General features: G+C 45.0%; 1 protein-coding gene across 6 annotated transcripts in view; it reads right to left on the minus strand.

Moving 5' to 3' along the window:
• Positions 1 to 16,754, minus strand: part of LOC119172405 (coronin-2B-like) — a 337,045-nt gene that overhangs the window by 26,878 nt on the left and 293,413 nt on the right. For all 6 annotated transcript variants that reach the window (XM_075893732.1, XM_075893733.1, XM_075893735.1 and 3 more), the window contains 6 exons: positions 13,540 to 13,737; positions 11,471 to 11,587; positions 10,851 to 11,006; positions 8,517 to 8,681; positions 4,613 to 4,732; positions 307 to 411 (listed from right to left, as the gene is read on the minus strand). In XM_075893732.1, the coding sequence (XP_075749847.1) occupies positions 307 to 411; positions 4,613 to 4,732; positions 8,517 to 8,681; positions 10,851 to 11,006; positions 11,471 to 11,587; positions 13,540 to 13,737 (861 nt within the window). The remainder of the gene's footprint in view (positions 1 to 306; positions 412 to 4,612; positions 4,733 to 8,516; positions 8,682 to 10,850; positions 11,007 to 11,470; positions 11,588 to 13,539; positions 13,738 to 16,754) is intronic.

Consider the following 16,754-nt stretch of genomic DNA (forward strand, 5'->3'; position numbering starts at 1 on the left):
GAGACCAGCACTAGCATGCCCCATGAATGAACTGAATTACAACGTGATTGAACACTGGATATAGACGCGACTGCACCCTTTGACCATAGCCAACACTCAGTGTTGCTCGGTCAACAATAATAATTGGCTAGACTTGGCGATTCACACTTCCAATCGACAATTATTGTGGAAATTGTCATTTATGTGCAGCCTGGCGCAGCAGGTCAGACTGGCGCAGTATGGTGCAGCACTTCCACCCTTGTGAATGGCAAAAATGAATGATATTGTATAAAAGATCGAAGGACTCAATAGCATTTGTTTACAAACCTTGCCAGCAATGTAGACCATCTTTGTGTCGTGGTCGTAATATGGAAACAGGACGCCTGATGAGGAATCAATGTTCTCTGTGCGCAGAGGCTTGGACAGATCATGCTGAAAGTACAAATACAATGCACAGCATGGTCATTCATAGCAAAGGTAGCAGAATTTAAATATTGAGCACCTTCTGTCACCTAACTTTCAAGCATTAATCATTTCAGGTCCGAAACCTTCACCTGCCTTCTGTCGATTTTGGTCCGAAACTAAAGCAATCAAAGCTTAAGTGCACTAACTCTTTCAGACATGGCACATAATACACGGAGAAAAAACTGCTCGTGAATCAACCATAAAGGAACTTGTGCAGCAGTTCCCGACGACAAGCAATTGCAATTGTGTGCGTTGTTAGAAGGAGCCCCACAATTGATCGCAAAGGTTTAATATAACCCTAAGGCAAACAACAATTTAGGTTTCAGTCATAGAGTACTACTTTAGGATATCTAAAGCCGCGTTCAGATTACAGTCGTATATGTCATAAGTGTCATATCATGTAAGAGCTGTATTGTCCATTTGACTAGCTAGTGACCACGTATGTTCACATTAAACTTTTCGGTACCATACGTGTTTTATGACGCACCAATCACCACTCTCAAAGTAAGTTGCGTCCTTGCTGCAACTGCTACAGCCTCGCAAAGTTATCATGTTTGGTCCTGGCCAAGCTGGTTGGGATAAAGGGGAGACACGATGGCCGCTAGCTCTCATTAACACACATCGCGTCTGCTGTCTGGTCCGGCAAACCAACTGCACAGATAAGTTACTGCATGGCTTTCAAGACACGCATGAAGACGCAGAATCTGGGTAGGCGGGAAGCCCTGCAAACCAAAAATAAAAACAGAGACTGCTTTGCCCATCGGTCTTACTTAACGGTCATTTCATTAGCTGTTGTAGAAGTCGCGAGCGCGCCAACATTTACGCTCCAAATGTTACGTCATTTACACAAAACACAAAAAACGTCTGAACAAGTTTATCACGTTGCTTGCGTTTATGCTTACTATTCTTACCGAAAATCTGCGCATAGCACACCTAGTCTGAACTTAGCTTAAGACATCATAATAAAAACAAGAGCACTTTAGCAATCACAAAATTAAAGTAAATGCAGTACATAATGCAACCTAGAGGAATATTCTAGTACTCTCCCAACGATGCAGCTTGTCTTTAATACGATTCAGTCATCAGTATTCAGCCCCTGATATTTCAGAATATGAAACACAGCAAGATGGAATAAAATGAAAGCTCTGCGTTTCTATTTGAATCTTGAAGAAAACGTCTCTTTAGAGTAAGCCTAAACGGCATAAACTCGCACCCAAGCAGTGATTTCTCTAACAGTAACCAGCAGTAATAAGCACGAAATTCACCAGTAGGAGCCGGAGACACATGTCTGCCAAATTTATCTTCTTCAAAACAACAAAGGCAATGCAGGAAACCAGAAAGTGCCGTTACCCATGTCCTTCAATTTCAGTAGTTTTGGTAGCTTGTAGGGCCTTGCTGGATCATGAAAATTATCCTAAGAGAAAATGCCGCACCTGCGTAATGTCGCTGGCCAGAATTCTGCCTCATTAAGCAAAAACGTGCTGTTCTGCCCATCAAGCATCAAAGAGTAATGACGGCACATGCGACATCACACATCGTTGCCTGGAGTCGAGTGATTTGAATTGCATGGGGACATCTGAACTCTTAAAATATGATTTTCTCGTGGATTAAGCATTTTATTGGCACAAAAGTGCTGTAAAATTTATTTAAATACATTTTAATGGCACACTTTGAATTAAAATCGGCTGTTAGTGTGCCCTCAAATATAGGAGTAGGGGAAAGAAGGGGCACTCTTAGTATTGTTACCGCAAGCATGCACAATTTCTTGAAAACGAGAGCAAAATAGTCAAGTCAGTTATTTTTTGAAATAACGAAACGAGCATACAAGGCTCCAATGCCTTGCAAAGATGCATGGAATTTGTTCATGTTGCTGTTTTTGCATTATTGACACTTTACATTTATGTTGCCACATACCAAATATGCTTCATCCTTGCCTGTGCGTGACTTAATTGTTTTACAGTTGCTGAGGAAACACTGCTTTATCTTTAGATAACTATTAAGTTGATATGAAGGATTGGTACAGCTCTTGGAACAATGTAAATACAGTAAAAGCTCGTTAATTTGGATTTCACGGGACCGGAAAAACTGTCCGAATTAACCGAATGCCGAATTAGCGAATGAACAGAGAAAACAACATTTAAAATCAAGCTGCAGAAGCACACCTTTATTTGCTGAAGTATTTTGTAATTGTCGTCTGCGTTTTCGCGCAGATTCCGGTTGACATCACAATTTTTCTTAACTGTTCCAAATGGCCAACAGCACGCAAGCTGTCCGGAGTGTTCAGGCAAGCGTCCTCTAATATTAACAGCGCCTCCGAGACTTCCCGTGAGGTGCGATGAGGTCGCGGCTGTATCTCCTCGCATGATTCTTCGTCGGAATCGACGAAAAATCATGCTTCATGGGCGCCCGTGGCATCATTAATAATCTTTTGATCGGTCAAGAGACCACTCGTGGCGACACCATGATCAATCGCGATGTAGTCCTGAAAGGTCTCATCTGTGGGAAGGACAGCATCGAAAGTCGGGCAGTCATCGTCGGTGGACTCGGCTGACACCTCCTCGATGCCGTCGTCAGCTACTGCTGCATGCTTGGGCCTCACAAAACCGCTGTGCCGAAAACAGTTGGCGATGACTTGCGGCGGAGTGTTTTTCCACACGTGGGCGATGATGTGCACTGCGCCGAGTAAGTCCACTTGATACAACAACTTTCCAGCTTCTGAGCATAGGATCATTCGCTCTAGCAGGTGCTTGCGGTACTTCGACTTCACGTAGTGAATGATACCCTGGTCCATCGGCTGAAGAGCAGACGTAGTGTTGGGCGCCAAAAAACTACTTTGATGCTCTTCAGTTCGACTGTACAGTTATGGGCACTGCAGTTGTCAACAACCATAATTATCTTGCGGTCCTTCGACGAGAAGTGCCGGTCCAACTGCTGCAGCCAGCCGCGAAAAATGTCCGATGTCATCCATGCCTTCCTGTTCGCTGTGTACTCGACAGGAAGGCTTTTGACGTTCTTAAAAGAACGTGGCTTAAGCGCTTTCCCGACGACAAGTAGTGGCAAGCGCTCCGTGCCAGTCATATTGGCGGCAAGAAGCACAGTTATCCTTTGCTTGCACTTCTTGCCACCAATGCACGCGTCCCCTTTGAAAGTCACCGTCTTGTCGGGCAGAGCTCTGAAAAATAGAGCAGTTTTATCTGCATTGAACACGTCACGTGGTTCATATACGGCGATGTGCTCCAGCAGTTTCACATTTCTCCACTCGGTGGTCACGCTTTCGTCAACACTGGCCTTTTCGCCGCACACACCCCTGAAGACAAGTTCGTGTCTCTCTCGAAACCTCGCAAACCACCCTTCTGACGCTTTGAACGATTCAATGTTCATCATTGCAGCGTACTTCTCACCTTGCGCCATGATGAGAGGTCCGCTCAAAGGCAGATGCCCGTTGTGACAGTCAGTAATCCACCGGAGCAAAGCTTTTTCGAGCTGGGGATGAGCTGCGGTTCCCAACCGCTTTCTAGAGGCATGAAACCTCTCGCTTTCGAAGGCTTGTAGAATCTGTTGTTCATTTTTCCGTACGTTCCCAACGTGCTCCGCTTCCCGTTGTACTTGGTCATAACCTGCTGTCACAATTCGCCGTTCTTCAGTGCTTCCAAAATTTCCACTTTAGTCGCCAAGTTCTTCGCGTCAAAGTTCTGCCGCTTTTTCGGCGTTGCCATCACTGTAGCGCACGATGGTGGTGGCATGCAAATACGGTCACAATGGAAGAAAAAGAGAACTCCGCAAGAAGAGATGGTTCCGACACTACAACACAAGGGAAAATGGCGTCGGAGGCGCTGAGTGGAGAAGAAAGAAGACGCCGACGTTCGGTGACGCTGCGATCACCCCCACTAGTTGATGATGATGGCGATGCCACTCAGGTTTCGGTTTCACTCCAGTGATGCCAGGGCTGCTTTATCACACTTTTTTGTAGCAGCAGCCGTCAGCATTTGTCCAAATTAAGCAGTGCGGAGCCGAATTCCGACGAAATAACGAAGGTTTGGTCCCATAGATTAACATGCACTTTGGCCGGGACCAATAGAGCCGTCCGAATTACACGAATTAAAGGGTGTCGAATTAACGAGCTTTTACTGTAACTGTAATCATACTGTGATGTAGAATCTTTCCTCACCTGAGACCAGACTGCCCACTGCCTGTCGCTGAATCTCGAGAAGCCAGTTGTGAAGAGGCGGCCGGTGTCACCAAGGAAGACCACCTTGGATGCCTTGGACCCCTGGTGACAGACTCCTTCCTGAAAAACGCGTCAGCCAATGACATATTTACACACATGTTGTTATAACCTGAAAAAGAGAAATGGGAAATGTAAATGGGTACTAACGCAAACATTTTGGCCTCGCGATTTTTTGCTGCAACGTGTTGCTGGGGGTATGTCAGTCATAGTACGGCACACTGCTTGTTGTAGCGTGCAACAGATAATTACTTATAGGCTCCTCATTACCAACCAGCTTCAGTTTCAGTTTGAGAGGGCTCTAAAAATTACAAGCCGCCAAGTGCTGCTATTCCCACCTAGTGTGTGCAAGGTTTGATCATGTCAGCACACAGAGCTGTGACCCACTTCCGAACGGTATGTACCAAGAAGTTCATTTGAACAGGATACGAGACAAAGGTGTGTCGACTGATGGAAATGAAAATATACGAGACAGAGACAGTCACTTACAGGGGTTACTCCCTACATAATCAGACCCATATGTTAATCCCCTTCACCAAGGCATGTGGCAATTTAAATGCCTCTTTGCAATGCTTCAAATGAGTTACGATAAGCCAAGATTCCCGTTTTTTGAAATTGGCACTCTTCATCAGTTTTTGTCACACAATCATAAGGCAGGACGATTTGAATTCTGTTTTGGACTGCGAACAACTGAAGGCTGCCATTCTTTAGCGCTTCCGGTACACCACTGACACCGAGAAGAGTTTCGTACTGCAAGGCCCTAAGATGAAACTGGACTGCAATACACAGGAGGATAATCAAGTTACTTTGACTGCTGGCTGAATATGCGACATATGGAGAAGACTTCTCACTCTCTTCGGGATGCCATGATTGCTGAGAAGTTCCTGACATGCTGTTCTGCACCACTGCGAGTTTTTCTCAAAAAAAAGAACTGCTAGACCAAGGTCATGTTGTGGATTGTTTTGTTGAGGCACAGAAACTCACCAACATGGGTGAAAAGCAGACTTTCATGGAAGTCACGGTGAAAGCTTCGCGCTAGACTGAACTATATGGGTAGATCTACATGAATGGATCTACATGGTTGGATCTGCAAAGGTGGACAAAGAGAGTTGGCAAGACTGCAAAAGGGACAAAAATAAGCTCCATGTATCCTGGCCCTGTCACAAGAAGGAATCCCGAAAAACGATGACTATTTTGTATTACAAAGTGGCAAGACCGTGCAAATATTCAGCGCAACATTAATGAGACCATGGCCTGAAAGTGAAGGTGAAAACAAGCCAGTGACGAAAGGCTTCCTGGAATCGCAATCAGAGTCTGTCTTGCAAGACAGTGGCTGCAATGCTTCAGTCATATGGCACACTTAAGTTCCAAAGAAGAGAATGATAAACTAAGGGTTTGGTGTCCACTTTGATTATACGTTTATTTACTTACCAGAAGCAGTAGTGTTTTTACACACTCCATTCTTAACAGGCATTGCATACGAAGTAGTGTATGAGACCAGCCACGACGTGGTGGCTAGAAACGCTGAAAGTGCCCTTTTACCTATAGAACCAGCCAGTTAAAAAGGAATGCAAGAGTGCCGCCATGAGTTACCCTACCATGAAGACGTCATCTACCCCACAATCATGCCTACCAGGCGTAAGTAATCAGATGACATATGCGACTAAACACTCAGGCTCAAGCCCGACTGAGGACACGAATGTGTTGTTTGCTGTGCTCTTCACTGAGAGGAAGAAAAACAGGCTCCTGGTCACTTCCAATGAAAACACTGCCTTTCCCAACACTGCTTGTGCTGTGACCCGCAATCACAAGGATTGCACTAGACAAATTGAAGGTTTAGAAAAACAACCAATAGTTAGGGTGCTTATTTGACAAGACTGGCAAGATGACGACAGCAAATGGCCATGAAAATGAATTTCCGTCATGGTGGCATTGTATACAGGAAGCACAGAGTGGCAGTGTGGAAAAAAAAACGGTTTGTGTCAACAGAGGACCTTCGGGAGACCATGATCAAACAGGCTCATGAAGAGATCCTCGCAGGGCACAAAGGTGTAACACGAACAGTCAATCGAGTTTTTCAGTAAATTTCACTGGCTGAGAGTGTGGTCAGACAAAAATCAATTTTTCAAGTCATGAGATGTGTGCAAATGAGCAGAGTTGCACACGACCTAGTTAAATGCACTTTATCAGATGAGGGCCTCAGATTTGATTTGCACGAACAATTTATGTTACAAATGGGCACCTCATAGAGAGGTGTTGAAGTGGTGTTTTACAACAACGTGGTGGACCTGAAGTAATGGCAGAAACCTTGACAAACAATGTGTTTGCCCAACAGACGCTCAGAGTGAAATTACTGTGCGCGACCAGTTACAAATGACAGGTTGGAGCTGTTCAATTGCGTGTGTCTGTGACAGGTCAGCCCCATCCTTGTAATAAAGTCTGTGTGTTTCTTTCAAGTCACATTCGCTTGTGAAAGGCCTGGGGACCATGTCATCATCGCAGCCACATTTTTTATTACCCAGGCTGCTGGGCTATGTATAGGAACAGATCCAAGAATTGAGCCGTGAGCACATCGGCCGCTTTAAGAAATGTGTATGCAAATTCTAAATATAAAGGAGCTGTAGTATTTGCTTGCTGCTTAAGTCGAGGCTCCTTGGAACACGCAAGTCAGACACTAAAGTGAAGCACTTGACCTAGGAGTTACAATGAACTCTAAAAGTCAGATAGAAATCGCTCCTTCATCTCTCCACAAATGATGCCCCATACTCGGAGTCCACGGTCGTTGGCTCGTTTGAGCTTCATGAGCTGCTTAGTTACTGCGACCACCGTGGAATGCTGCCACATACTCGGGTGCGTGTTCGCAATAACATTAAAGGTAAGTCACACGTTTGCGAAAAAATTAAACAAAGGTGCTCAAGGTCATGACACGCACTGATGAAAAGATGCATCTTCTTGCCCCCTTGTCATACCCCTCTCTGTGTAGATTTCAGTGCATTTGCGAGTAAGAGACAAGAGAAAGCGCTTGAAAGTGTGGAACATCCCTTTACTGCACTTCTGCAGTGGGGATGTTTACGTGCACAATGGCAGTGGAGAATGTTGTGCCCCTTCCAGGTCACCACGTAGGGTAAGCTTCTCTAGCAAGTATGTCTCCACAAAATTAAGTTAAAATTTTAAATAGAGGAGACAGATGGTCTGGTTCAAATAAAAAAATCATAGTTATTCTTACAAACTGCTGTCAGTTTTCAAATAAGCAGCTACTTCAATGTTTAGAGCAATCATTGAGCAGTGATCGTAGCACTATGCAACTCAACACGCAACTGCTCATTCTACAAATGTGCCTGCTAGGATCTCTCAGTAGCATTGGAATTGTAGTGCATAAGAATGAACTTGTAGGTCCGTGCAGTGGCTGAAATTCAAAACTGCTGGTGCACTATAGGTGCACATCGGATAACTCTAGATTATCATTACTAATCAGGCTACCTTCACCGTAATGCAGCATCCCTGATGATAACATAAGCGCAGCCTGTAGCTACTGTGCCCCTCATCAGTGAAGTGTGCCAACATGAACAGGTCAGGCAAACAATGTTGGAGAAAAAGGAAATGAAAAAACTTTGCCGACAATTATGATGACTCTGAGCGCAGCTTCATGTTGGGCCAAGGCAAACTGTAGTTTTGGCTTATTGTAGTTTTGGCTTAATGTAGGCGAACTGTAGTTTTGGCTTATCGACTACGCTGTAAATCAATTTTTGTGAAGTAGGCCAGCACCCACTACAACATTATTAATCTTTCTGTAGATAAGCGAGGTACTCACTACAATGAGGGGAGAACTTATCCTGTGAGGGCTTACCCGAATAACGCTGCTTGCCCTGGGGTCAATGATTCGCAATTTCTTGTCCTTGCATGTTGTCGCCAGCAGGCTTCCATCCCGGTTGAACGACATGGAGTGGATCGAGTCGGGGTGGCAGTCGATGGTGCGCACCACTTCACCATGGCTCACATCCCACACGAGGATCTATACGGCAAAGTCACCGTTGTCTAAGCATCGTGCTTTTGTTGCCTAACAGGCAGCAAAGAAATTGCAAGTTTATGCGAGCAAACCAACATTTGCCATTTACCAAAGCATTCATGGCGGGTTACATATACATGCTCTAATATTCTAAACGTTTGTACATGATGCACAAAATGATGCAGGGCACATGAAAATGAGACCTGCATGTCCTCCCTGAAACACTTTTCAATGTTGCTGAACCATTACATCTTCACTCTTGATTGATTGATCCACGCAGTTAGCATCATTATCATCAGCCTGACTACGCCCACTGCAGGGAAAAGGCCTCTCCCATGATCTGCCAATCAACCCGGTCTTGTGCTTTCTGCTGCCACGTCATACCTGTAAACTGTTTAATCTCAATGGTTCACCTAACTTTCCGTCTCCCGTTCGTGCGCTTGCCTTCTTTGGGAATCCAGTCAGTAACCCTTATGACCAGCAGTTATCCTGCCTACGTGCTACGTGCTTGGCCCACATTCATTTCTTGATTTCAACTATGATATCCTTAACCCCGGTTTGTTCTCTGGCCCACTCTGCTGTCCTTGTGTTTCTTAAGGTTACACCGACCACTTTCCTTTCCATCGTTCACTGCATCGTCCTCAATTTAAGCTCAACCCTCTTTGTAAGCCTCCAGGTGCAGTTGACAATAGGTTCTAAATTTCATATACATATGTGGCCCTGTAAGCTAAGGCTGAGTTTGAGAAATAATAAAAGAAAGTAGCATATTTACAAACAACTATTCTCCATAGTTATACAAGTACAATGGTTCTAAGCTGCCACATACATCTCACATAGAAAAAACAAAGTTCTTGAATTGCAATGGAGAACAGGGGCATATGCAGATTTTTTTTTTTGTGTGTGTGTGGGGGTGGGGAGGGTGCACCTCCTTGATGTGAAGTGGATGTAAGACAGGTAGATGTGGTCAAGTGCTATTTTGTCCTCTGTATGCATTGCTGAAAAAAAAAAAATCGGGTGGAGGGCACGGGCCCAGTGTGCCATCTCCCGGCTGCACCAATGTCGGAAACCTTTCATATTTTTCTTCCGTTAAAATATTGTCAATAAAAATGATTCTCATGTACACAGTGCACGCATTCACAAAATAATCACAGCTCAGTTTTTTTTTTTGTACTACAAGAAAATAAATCTAATCCCTGTAGCAGAATTGAAGTATGCTGGCTTCTCTGCACAGTGTCTAACTCAGAGGCGAAGCAAGCTTTACAAGCTCCTGGCCAGGAAGCTTGATGGTAATAACATTTGCGCCAACCAATGCATGGAGCCGATAATACTGCGTACACACTCATGACGGATTGCCTTCTGGGAGATCGGCCGCAAATACCCTTAATCTGTCTGCACTGCCCTTATAATGTTCATTCTAGTGAGACCAAGTTTGGAGCTTTTTTTGCCTTAGCGATGTAAGTGCGCAAAATATGTAGCAATGAAACTCATTTACCTTTTATCTAAAACAATGACAGCAAAAACCAATCTAACAGTTTATCATAACGAACTGCCTCCCCCTCCTTCTCAAGTAGGAAAATCCTCACGCCCACCAAGAGCAAGTTGTTTTCAAAGTGGGCTTCTCCTCACAAAAGATCTTATTATGGAGAAGCAAACTTTACAAAACGCTTACCGGAGAGTTATGCACGCACACGCAGACAGTTTCAAATTAAAATGAATAAGCTTCACTACCATTCAAACAATAATGATAAAACCTAAACTGGAAGTGCGTTTAAAATATTTCGAAAAGAACTGTTGACGAAGCCAGCACATTGCTGGGCATAGTGCTCCAGCTCGTTAGAGCGAAAATATCCATATGAGTGAAATTAAAAAAAGAACACAACCGCCAAAAAGAAATGATTCATAAATTGAAGGCGCAAGCATTCCAGGTACTCCATGTAAAGTCTTCAGTCCACATAGAACTGCTGTCACACAGTTCATACGAAGGTTAAGGTCACTCGCAATGAAGTTACTGTAAGGAAGTGAAAAAGCTAACACACCGATGCCGCAAAAAGAAGAAGTGACCTAGCATGAGACATATAGTATCGTTCTGCTAGTCCCGAGTTCAAATACCGTACTGCGCAGAATGACGTTGCCGTAGAAAAAAGCTATATACGGCCAGTGGGGAGAAAGTAGTACCAAGTGGTCGAATCCCGCGCTGAGCAGAATGTTCTCGGCCGTGGGGTGCCACTCGACGTAGCCGACGCGCCTCCGATGTCCCCGCAGGTCCACCAGTGGATCCACCAGGCTAGAGTTGCGGGGAAGCCCTTCCTCAGGAATGTACCATATCTTCACCTGCGGAGTTTTATTGCAATAGCAGTTTTATGGACGCTCTCGGTTAGATTTTGCCGCCGGCGTCGGCGTTACTTACCGTGTATGTATTTATATATGTGCAAACGCAAGAAAAATAATCCAGAAAAAGAAAAGGCTCCGGCGAACGGAATCAAACGTCGGACCTCTGAATTGTGAGTGCGAGGCGTTAGCCACTGAGCCACGAAGAAGCACCTCCTTCAACGTTCAAACGGCAAGCTATTTATATCTACCACTTATGCCAATATATGCATTTTTCTTTCTTTCTTTCAGACGACGACAATACCTTAAAGCAAAAGCCGCCTAACTTGTTTAGTTGTAGTATATATACGCAAGTATGTATGCTCACATGTGGGCATACCCATTCGCGGGCATTTCCTAATTTGACTATATAGGTGAAGGAGACGTGAAAGGTGCGTTGTATAATGTAGAACGACACAAATGCTCACCGTGCAGTCGTCCGAGCAGGAAGCGATGACGTTGTCGTTGAAAGGGTTCCATTTCAGGTCTAGGACGGGTCCTTTGTGGCCGGCTACCTTGCCGGCAGTTACCTCGACCCGGCCAGTCTGTGCTCGTTGTGAAAAAAAAAATGATGTACTTGTAGCCTTTTCTTCACAATATCCAATCAAAGTAATTTTTGTTTTATTTCACCCCTTCCCCCCCTTTTTTTCACTTTTTCTATCCATTTACGAAGTCGACGAACATGACCGGTTTACTCTGTTGCACTAGAACAGCGAGCATCCGACCACCTTGTATTGTAATACCAACGCCAAATCAATGATTTTTAAATTGATTGATTGATAAAAAATAATCGCCCAGGAGGACTCAACGAAACCATAAGCGAACGCTTATAAGTTTACTTGTCACAGTTCGACGTCTCATGTGACACAACTTCAAAGGTCCACGGCGCGTTTTCTTTAGTTGTTAGTTTTTCTTCACGGCCGATTAAAAAGGACGTCAGGTGCGGGTTTCTTTGTATAAACCAAAAGGAAAGCCCGATGCTTCGGCCAGCATAAGCGTGTCGTTACACAGGCATGCTAACCTCAGTTGCGACGAGCCCCAGTGAAAGTTTATACTTTCAATCGCGAAACTCAAAGCGTCACGTGACTTGCTCCACGACCCGAACGAAGGATGACACTTCACGCGAAATAAGTCGCGTGACACTCGGTTTCGCGATTAGAAGTACAAACGTTAACTACAGGTACGTCGTAACTGAGGTTAGCGTGCCCGTGAAACAAGGGTAATAAGACGAGATCACATATTAACGGGAGTTCTCGGCGACATGTATATAGTGCATGTGCGTATCGCGCGAAAGAACCGACTATAGCGTGTCTGCAACATCGTTAGTGATATGCATAGGCATCTTGCTGGAAACATATGTGCGGTCAAAGCTCAAAGCATTCAGCCTGTGCAATGACAAGTGTACGGTACTGGACAAAAGAAATGCGAGACAAGCTAAGGCTACGTAGAACACGTGCTTTCTTTTTGTATTGTATGACTAACGTCGGCACTGTTTCACCTTGCGCACTTGGTGAGAAGCCCTGGCATTGCCAAGTCATAGCCGAAGGAAGGAGGGAGGTTTACACCGGGACCGGTCCGCTCCGCTCCCCCCCCCCCCCTTTCCTGTAATTTTTTTTCTCCATGCCATAAAGAGCAAAAAATGACCATTTCCAGAAGCTGTCCTCCTCGAAATCAAGGAGGTGCCCCCCCCCCCCCTTTACCCCGCCCGAATAATTTCTCGCTGTGCTCCTAGTTCAAGCAACTTTTGTATAACAACCGATGGTTGATTATACACTCTCAAACAATCGCTTGCGGAAGCTGTCCCATGCTGTATTTACTTGTTCGGGCTCCACTTACCCGTGACTATACGTCGGTAGCTTGTATTACGGGCTGGTAATTCAGTGATACAATGCACTAGTTCAAGCAAGTGCGAGCACATTTAGGAACCTAGTCATCGCTTTCTCATTTTCTTCTGACTAAAGTATGGCACGTCCGCTTCCTTTGTGAAACATACTATATTGACCCCCCCCCCCCTCCCCCCCCTCAAAAAAAAAGAAAGACAACTTGAGTGCCAGAACTCAAGCAAGGTGGCTTTAATGTGTATTGCAATTATATTTCAATTTACATTTGCTGTAAGTACTTGAAATTAAACTCTACAATGTTGAACATTTGCGAAAGTGATGTCGCAAAGTAATTTCACTACTTCTCGAACGTATAGTAATGTAACGTCATTATTTTCGGTCATCTGTTTTTGTGATGCAGTTTAATTACGTTTAAATATTTAAGAAAAGTAATTAACGCAATTTAATTACGTTATTTAAAATTCTGAATGCAGTAATAAACGTAACTGATTGACTTCGAAAGACGGCCTAGAAAAGTAACAGTACCACAACTTAGTGACATTCAGGGTGATTTCGACACCTCTGCTGCCGCGACAGATCTGGATGGAGCTTGCCGTTTTAGTCCAAGTCAACGTGAATGGTTTGTACGCCCCCGAGATGAAGTGCAGGTGACTCACGTTTTCGACGGGCAGCACGAGGAACGAGCCTCCTCCGGCCGTCTCGGTGACGATGGCGATGAATTTGGGGTTGACAGCGCAGAAGTGGCTGTCGTGCGCATCCTTGGTGATCTTGACGCACTCGTAGCACTGGCCCTTGCGAGCCGGGCTGCCGAACACGTGGCGGAACTTGCTGCTCCGCACGCCTCGGAAGCTCGTCTGCGCGTGCGCACAGAAGAAACCGTGAACGAGGATACACGAGAGGAACGCTCTTCTATCGGGGCAACATGCACATGCGCCAGGGGAACCAAACGGCAGCCGTGACCCCGTCAAGTTATACGAGCCGTCCACGTTCTCTCATTTTGACACCTCACGCGCATCCGGCAAACGATGCAGTCCCTCAGCTAAGCATGACCCGCAAGCATACAGCTACGCTACCCAAAACACACCTGAAAAAAAAATGCTTATAAAAGCATGCAGAATACAAAAGCAGAGAGCGCGAACAAGCCACACGTAACTGAGGCAACAAATATGGCTAAAAATCAACTGCGGCTTTCCTTTCTCAGTTGTCCAGTTGATTCAGGGGCGAAACAAAATATACGAAGGGGGAAAAAAAAGAAGCATCGTGGACCTCAAAGCCAAAGAGCTGCATACTGACCAGCGCCTCAACGGGACTGTCCCGTCTCGCGTTCGCTAGTTATGCACACGTGAGTACCGGGAGACGGCGACGTGCGCCCAAGTGCAGATCCGCAGTGGCGTCAAATTTCCTCCACATCTTGTACGTAGATTATTACAAGTACCGTGCATTCTGACGTGATATACAAGTTATGACTGCCAAAGCTGCATCATTACTATTATTATTATTATTATTATTATTATTATTATTATTATTATTATTATTATTATTATTATTATTATTATTATTATTATTATTATATCTTGTTCTCCAATATTTTGCAAAACTTTTCCGCTTGTTTCGCAATCTTTTAAAGGGGCCCTGCAGCACCTATTGAGCATGGTCAGAAAACGCTGCCGATAGGTATTCGTGGCTCTTGAAAACACGCGAGCCAATCATCATAGCGCAGCACGCGGCCTGGAATCTACAATTAAATTCTCAATATAAGCTACAAATAGTTCCCTCTCCTTTCTACAGATACTGCCATCAACACAAATGACGACGTCGCGAACTTTGGGTTTGGGACTGGCCGATTTTAGCATCGTGAGCAGCATAGTTACTTGGGCCGCCACGAGAGGCCGCCACGTGCTCACGCGCGATCACACTCAAAGTAAGCCACGCGTTCGAAGAAAAAAAGAAAAGAAAGTTCTCAAAGTCATGACGCACGACGACGAAACGACTTCTTTTTCTGCCCCCCCCCTCTTTATCATCCCCCTTCTGCGCCCCCTTTAAGAGCGCTCGATGGTGCCAAAGGACAGAGAAAGCATTTAAAGCAAGCAGCAAATGCCTGTAACTTCACCCGACGAATATAAAAAGAAAAAGTTTACGGCAGTTTATTGCCGAAAAAATCGACTGCTTTAATGAAGCCATTCGATTATTATTTAGAAAAGTGTTGCAGGGACCCTTTAAACGACTCTACATGCGCGAACTGACAGAGAAACACCCGCACTTTGCCTTTAACGACCTCCTGCCTAGAATATTGCAGTAATAACCGCCACAGCATCTTGCACAAGAGTTGCATCGTAGTTTGCTGTCTCGACTTGCCCGTACTGCGTAAAAATGCGCTCAACAACCCATCACAACGGTGACAATGGCCACGGGTTCGATACCACTAGCACCTTTTGTGGAGTACTTTTGTCCCACAACAATAATAACCATGCGACCAGCTTGCGAATTTTTCTTCCTTGAAGGTCAAACACTCCCCGCTTTCTTGTAAATGATGCGTCACGCCGATAGCACGCGCGCGCCGTTCACGACCTGGAAGTATCGGGCGCACGGCGATAAGGCACGGAAAGGCGCGCGAGAGAGATAACGACTATTGTTGCGGGACAAGAATACTTCGCAAAGAGTGAAACTTCTTTCAGAATGTGTGATAGACACATTGAAAGGACACTAAAGAGGAGTGTGTTCAACGTGCCCGTAGTCGGAGAACTGGGGACTAGCTCTTTCTCCCGAAAGTCGGAAGGAGGGTGGTATATTAAGTGTCCCCCTCCCCCCCCCCCCCCAATGAAAAACAAATTCTGGTTACAGGCCTGGTGCTTAGCACAATTAGACTGGTGCGTCGTACTCTATATAGTCTCTTGAACTATACAGTTGTCAGAATTGAAGAGACGAAGACGGGAGGGTAACGAATCAGGGTAAATTACCGAGGCAACGCCACTCTAAAATTTCGAGGCAAACGCTGAAGTGACGTCAGGGATTGTGACGGCCTCCGGCCGAGGTTTACCGATTGCTAGTTACAAGAAATGCGCCAAGTAGAAGATACTGGTCGAAAGAGAGAGCTCATCCTGAAGAGAACAGCAAAAGTTATGGCGTAAAATTCCATAAAATATAAACTGGGCTTAGACCGTAACACCGGAAAACAAAAGTTTTTTGCCGTCATTTCCTCTGCTTAAAATTAATATTGTTACAATATCGAAGCAGGCACCGGTGAGTTGCGACGAAGACATTACCTAGGCCAGCCAATGATTAGCAATTACTTGCTTTCTAGGAATGGAATTGTGAACTATATGCTTCTGAATTACTGTTCATCATCTTTGTTATCTCATTAAAGGACCCTGAATAAAACAATACACCGACCTAATATTTAAGGAACACTATCTAAATTTACACTCCCCTCGTCGAAACACCGGAACCACCTTTCTCGGCTGAGCCGCTAACGTTATCTGGTCTCGCAAATCCTCCCAAGAGTCTTCGGGTGATTTAGAGTAAGACGATGACCAAATTAAACCTGAAAAAATTAATTATTTATGGGGAAAATTTAAAGCACACACTTCACCCTTTCATTTTTTTCCCCTTTCTTTTTAAATCTAGCATTGAAAGCCTCAACACCGGCATGCTAGTCCTGTACATTTTTCGTAATGAAGTCTCAAAACATTCCCCCTTTGAGTCCGCATGTTGAAGTTTGATTAACAGTTAACCAGGACACAGCGGACGCTGTCATAACCCATGAGGTCACGACGAACTGTTGCCCTTGCAGGAACTTCTGGGACATCGTGGCCTTTGCACCACCACACGTACCTGCGTCAGCGCGTGGCTTTCTGAAGCGTCGCCCTGGGAA

The sequence above is a fragment of the Rhipicephalus microplus genome, chromosome 4 (genome assembly GCF_043290135.1).
Source record: "Rhipicephalus microplus isolate Deutch F79 chromosome 4, USDA_Rmic, whole genome shotgun sequence".
In the NCBI taxonomy this organism is placed as follows: Eukaryota; Metazoa; Arthropoda; class Arachnida; order Ixodida; family Ixodidae; genus Rhipicephalus; species Rhipicephalus microplus.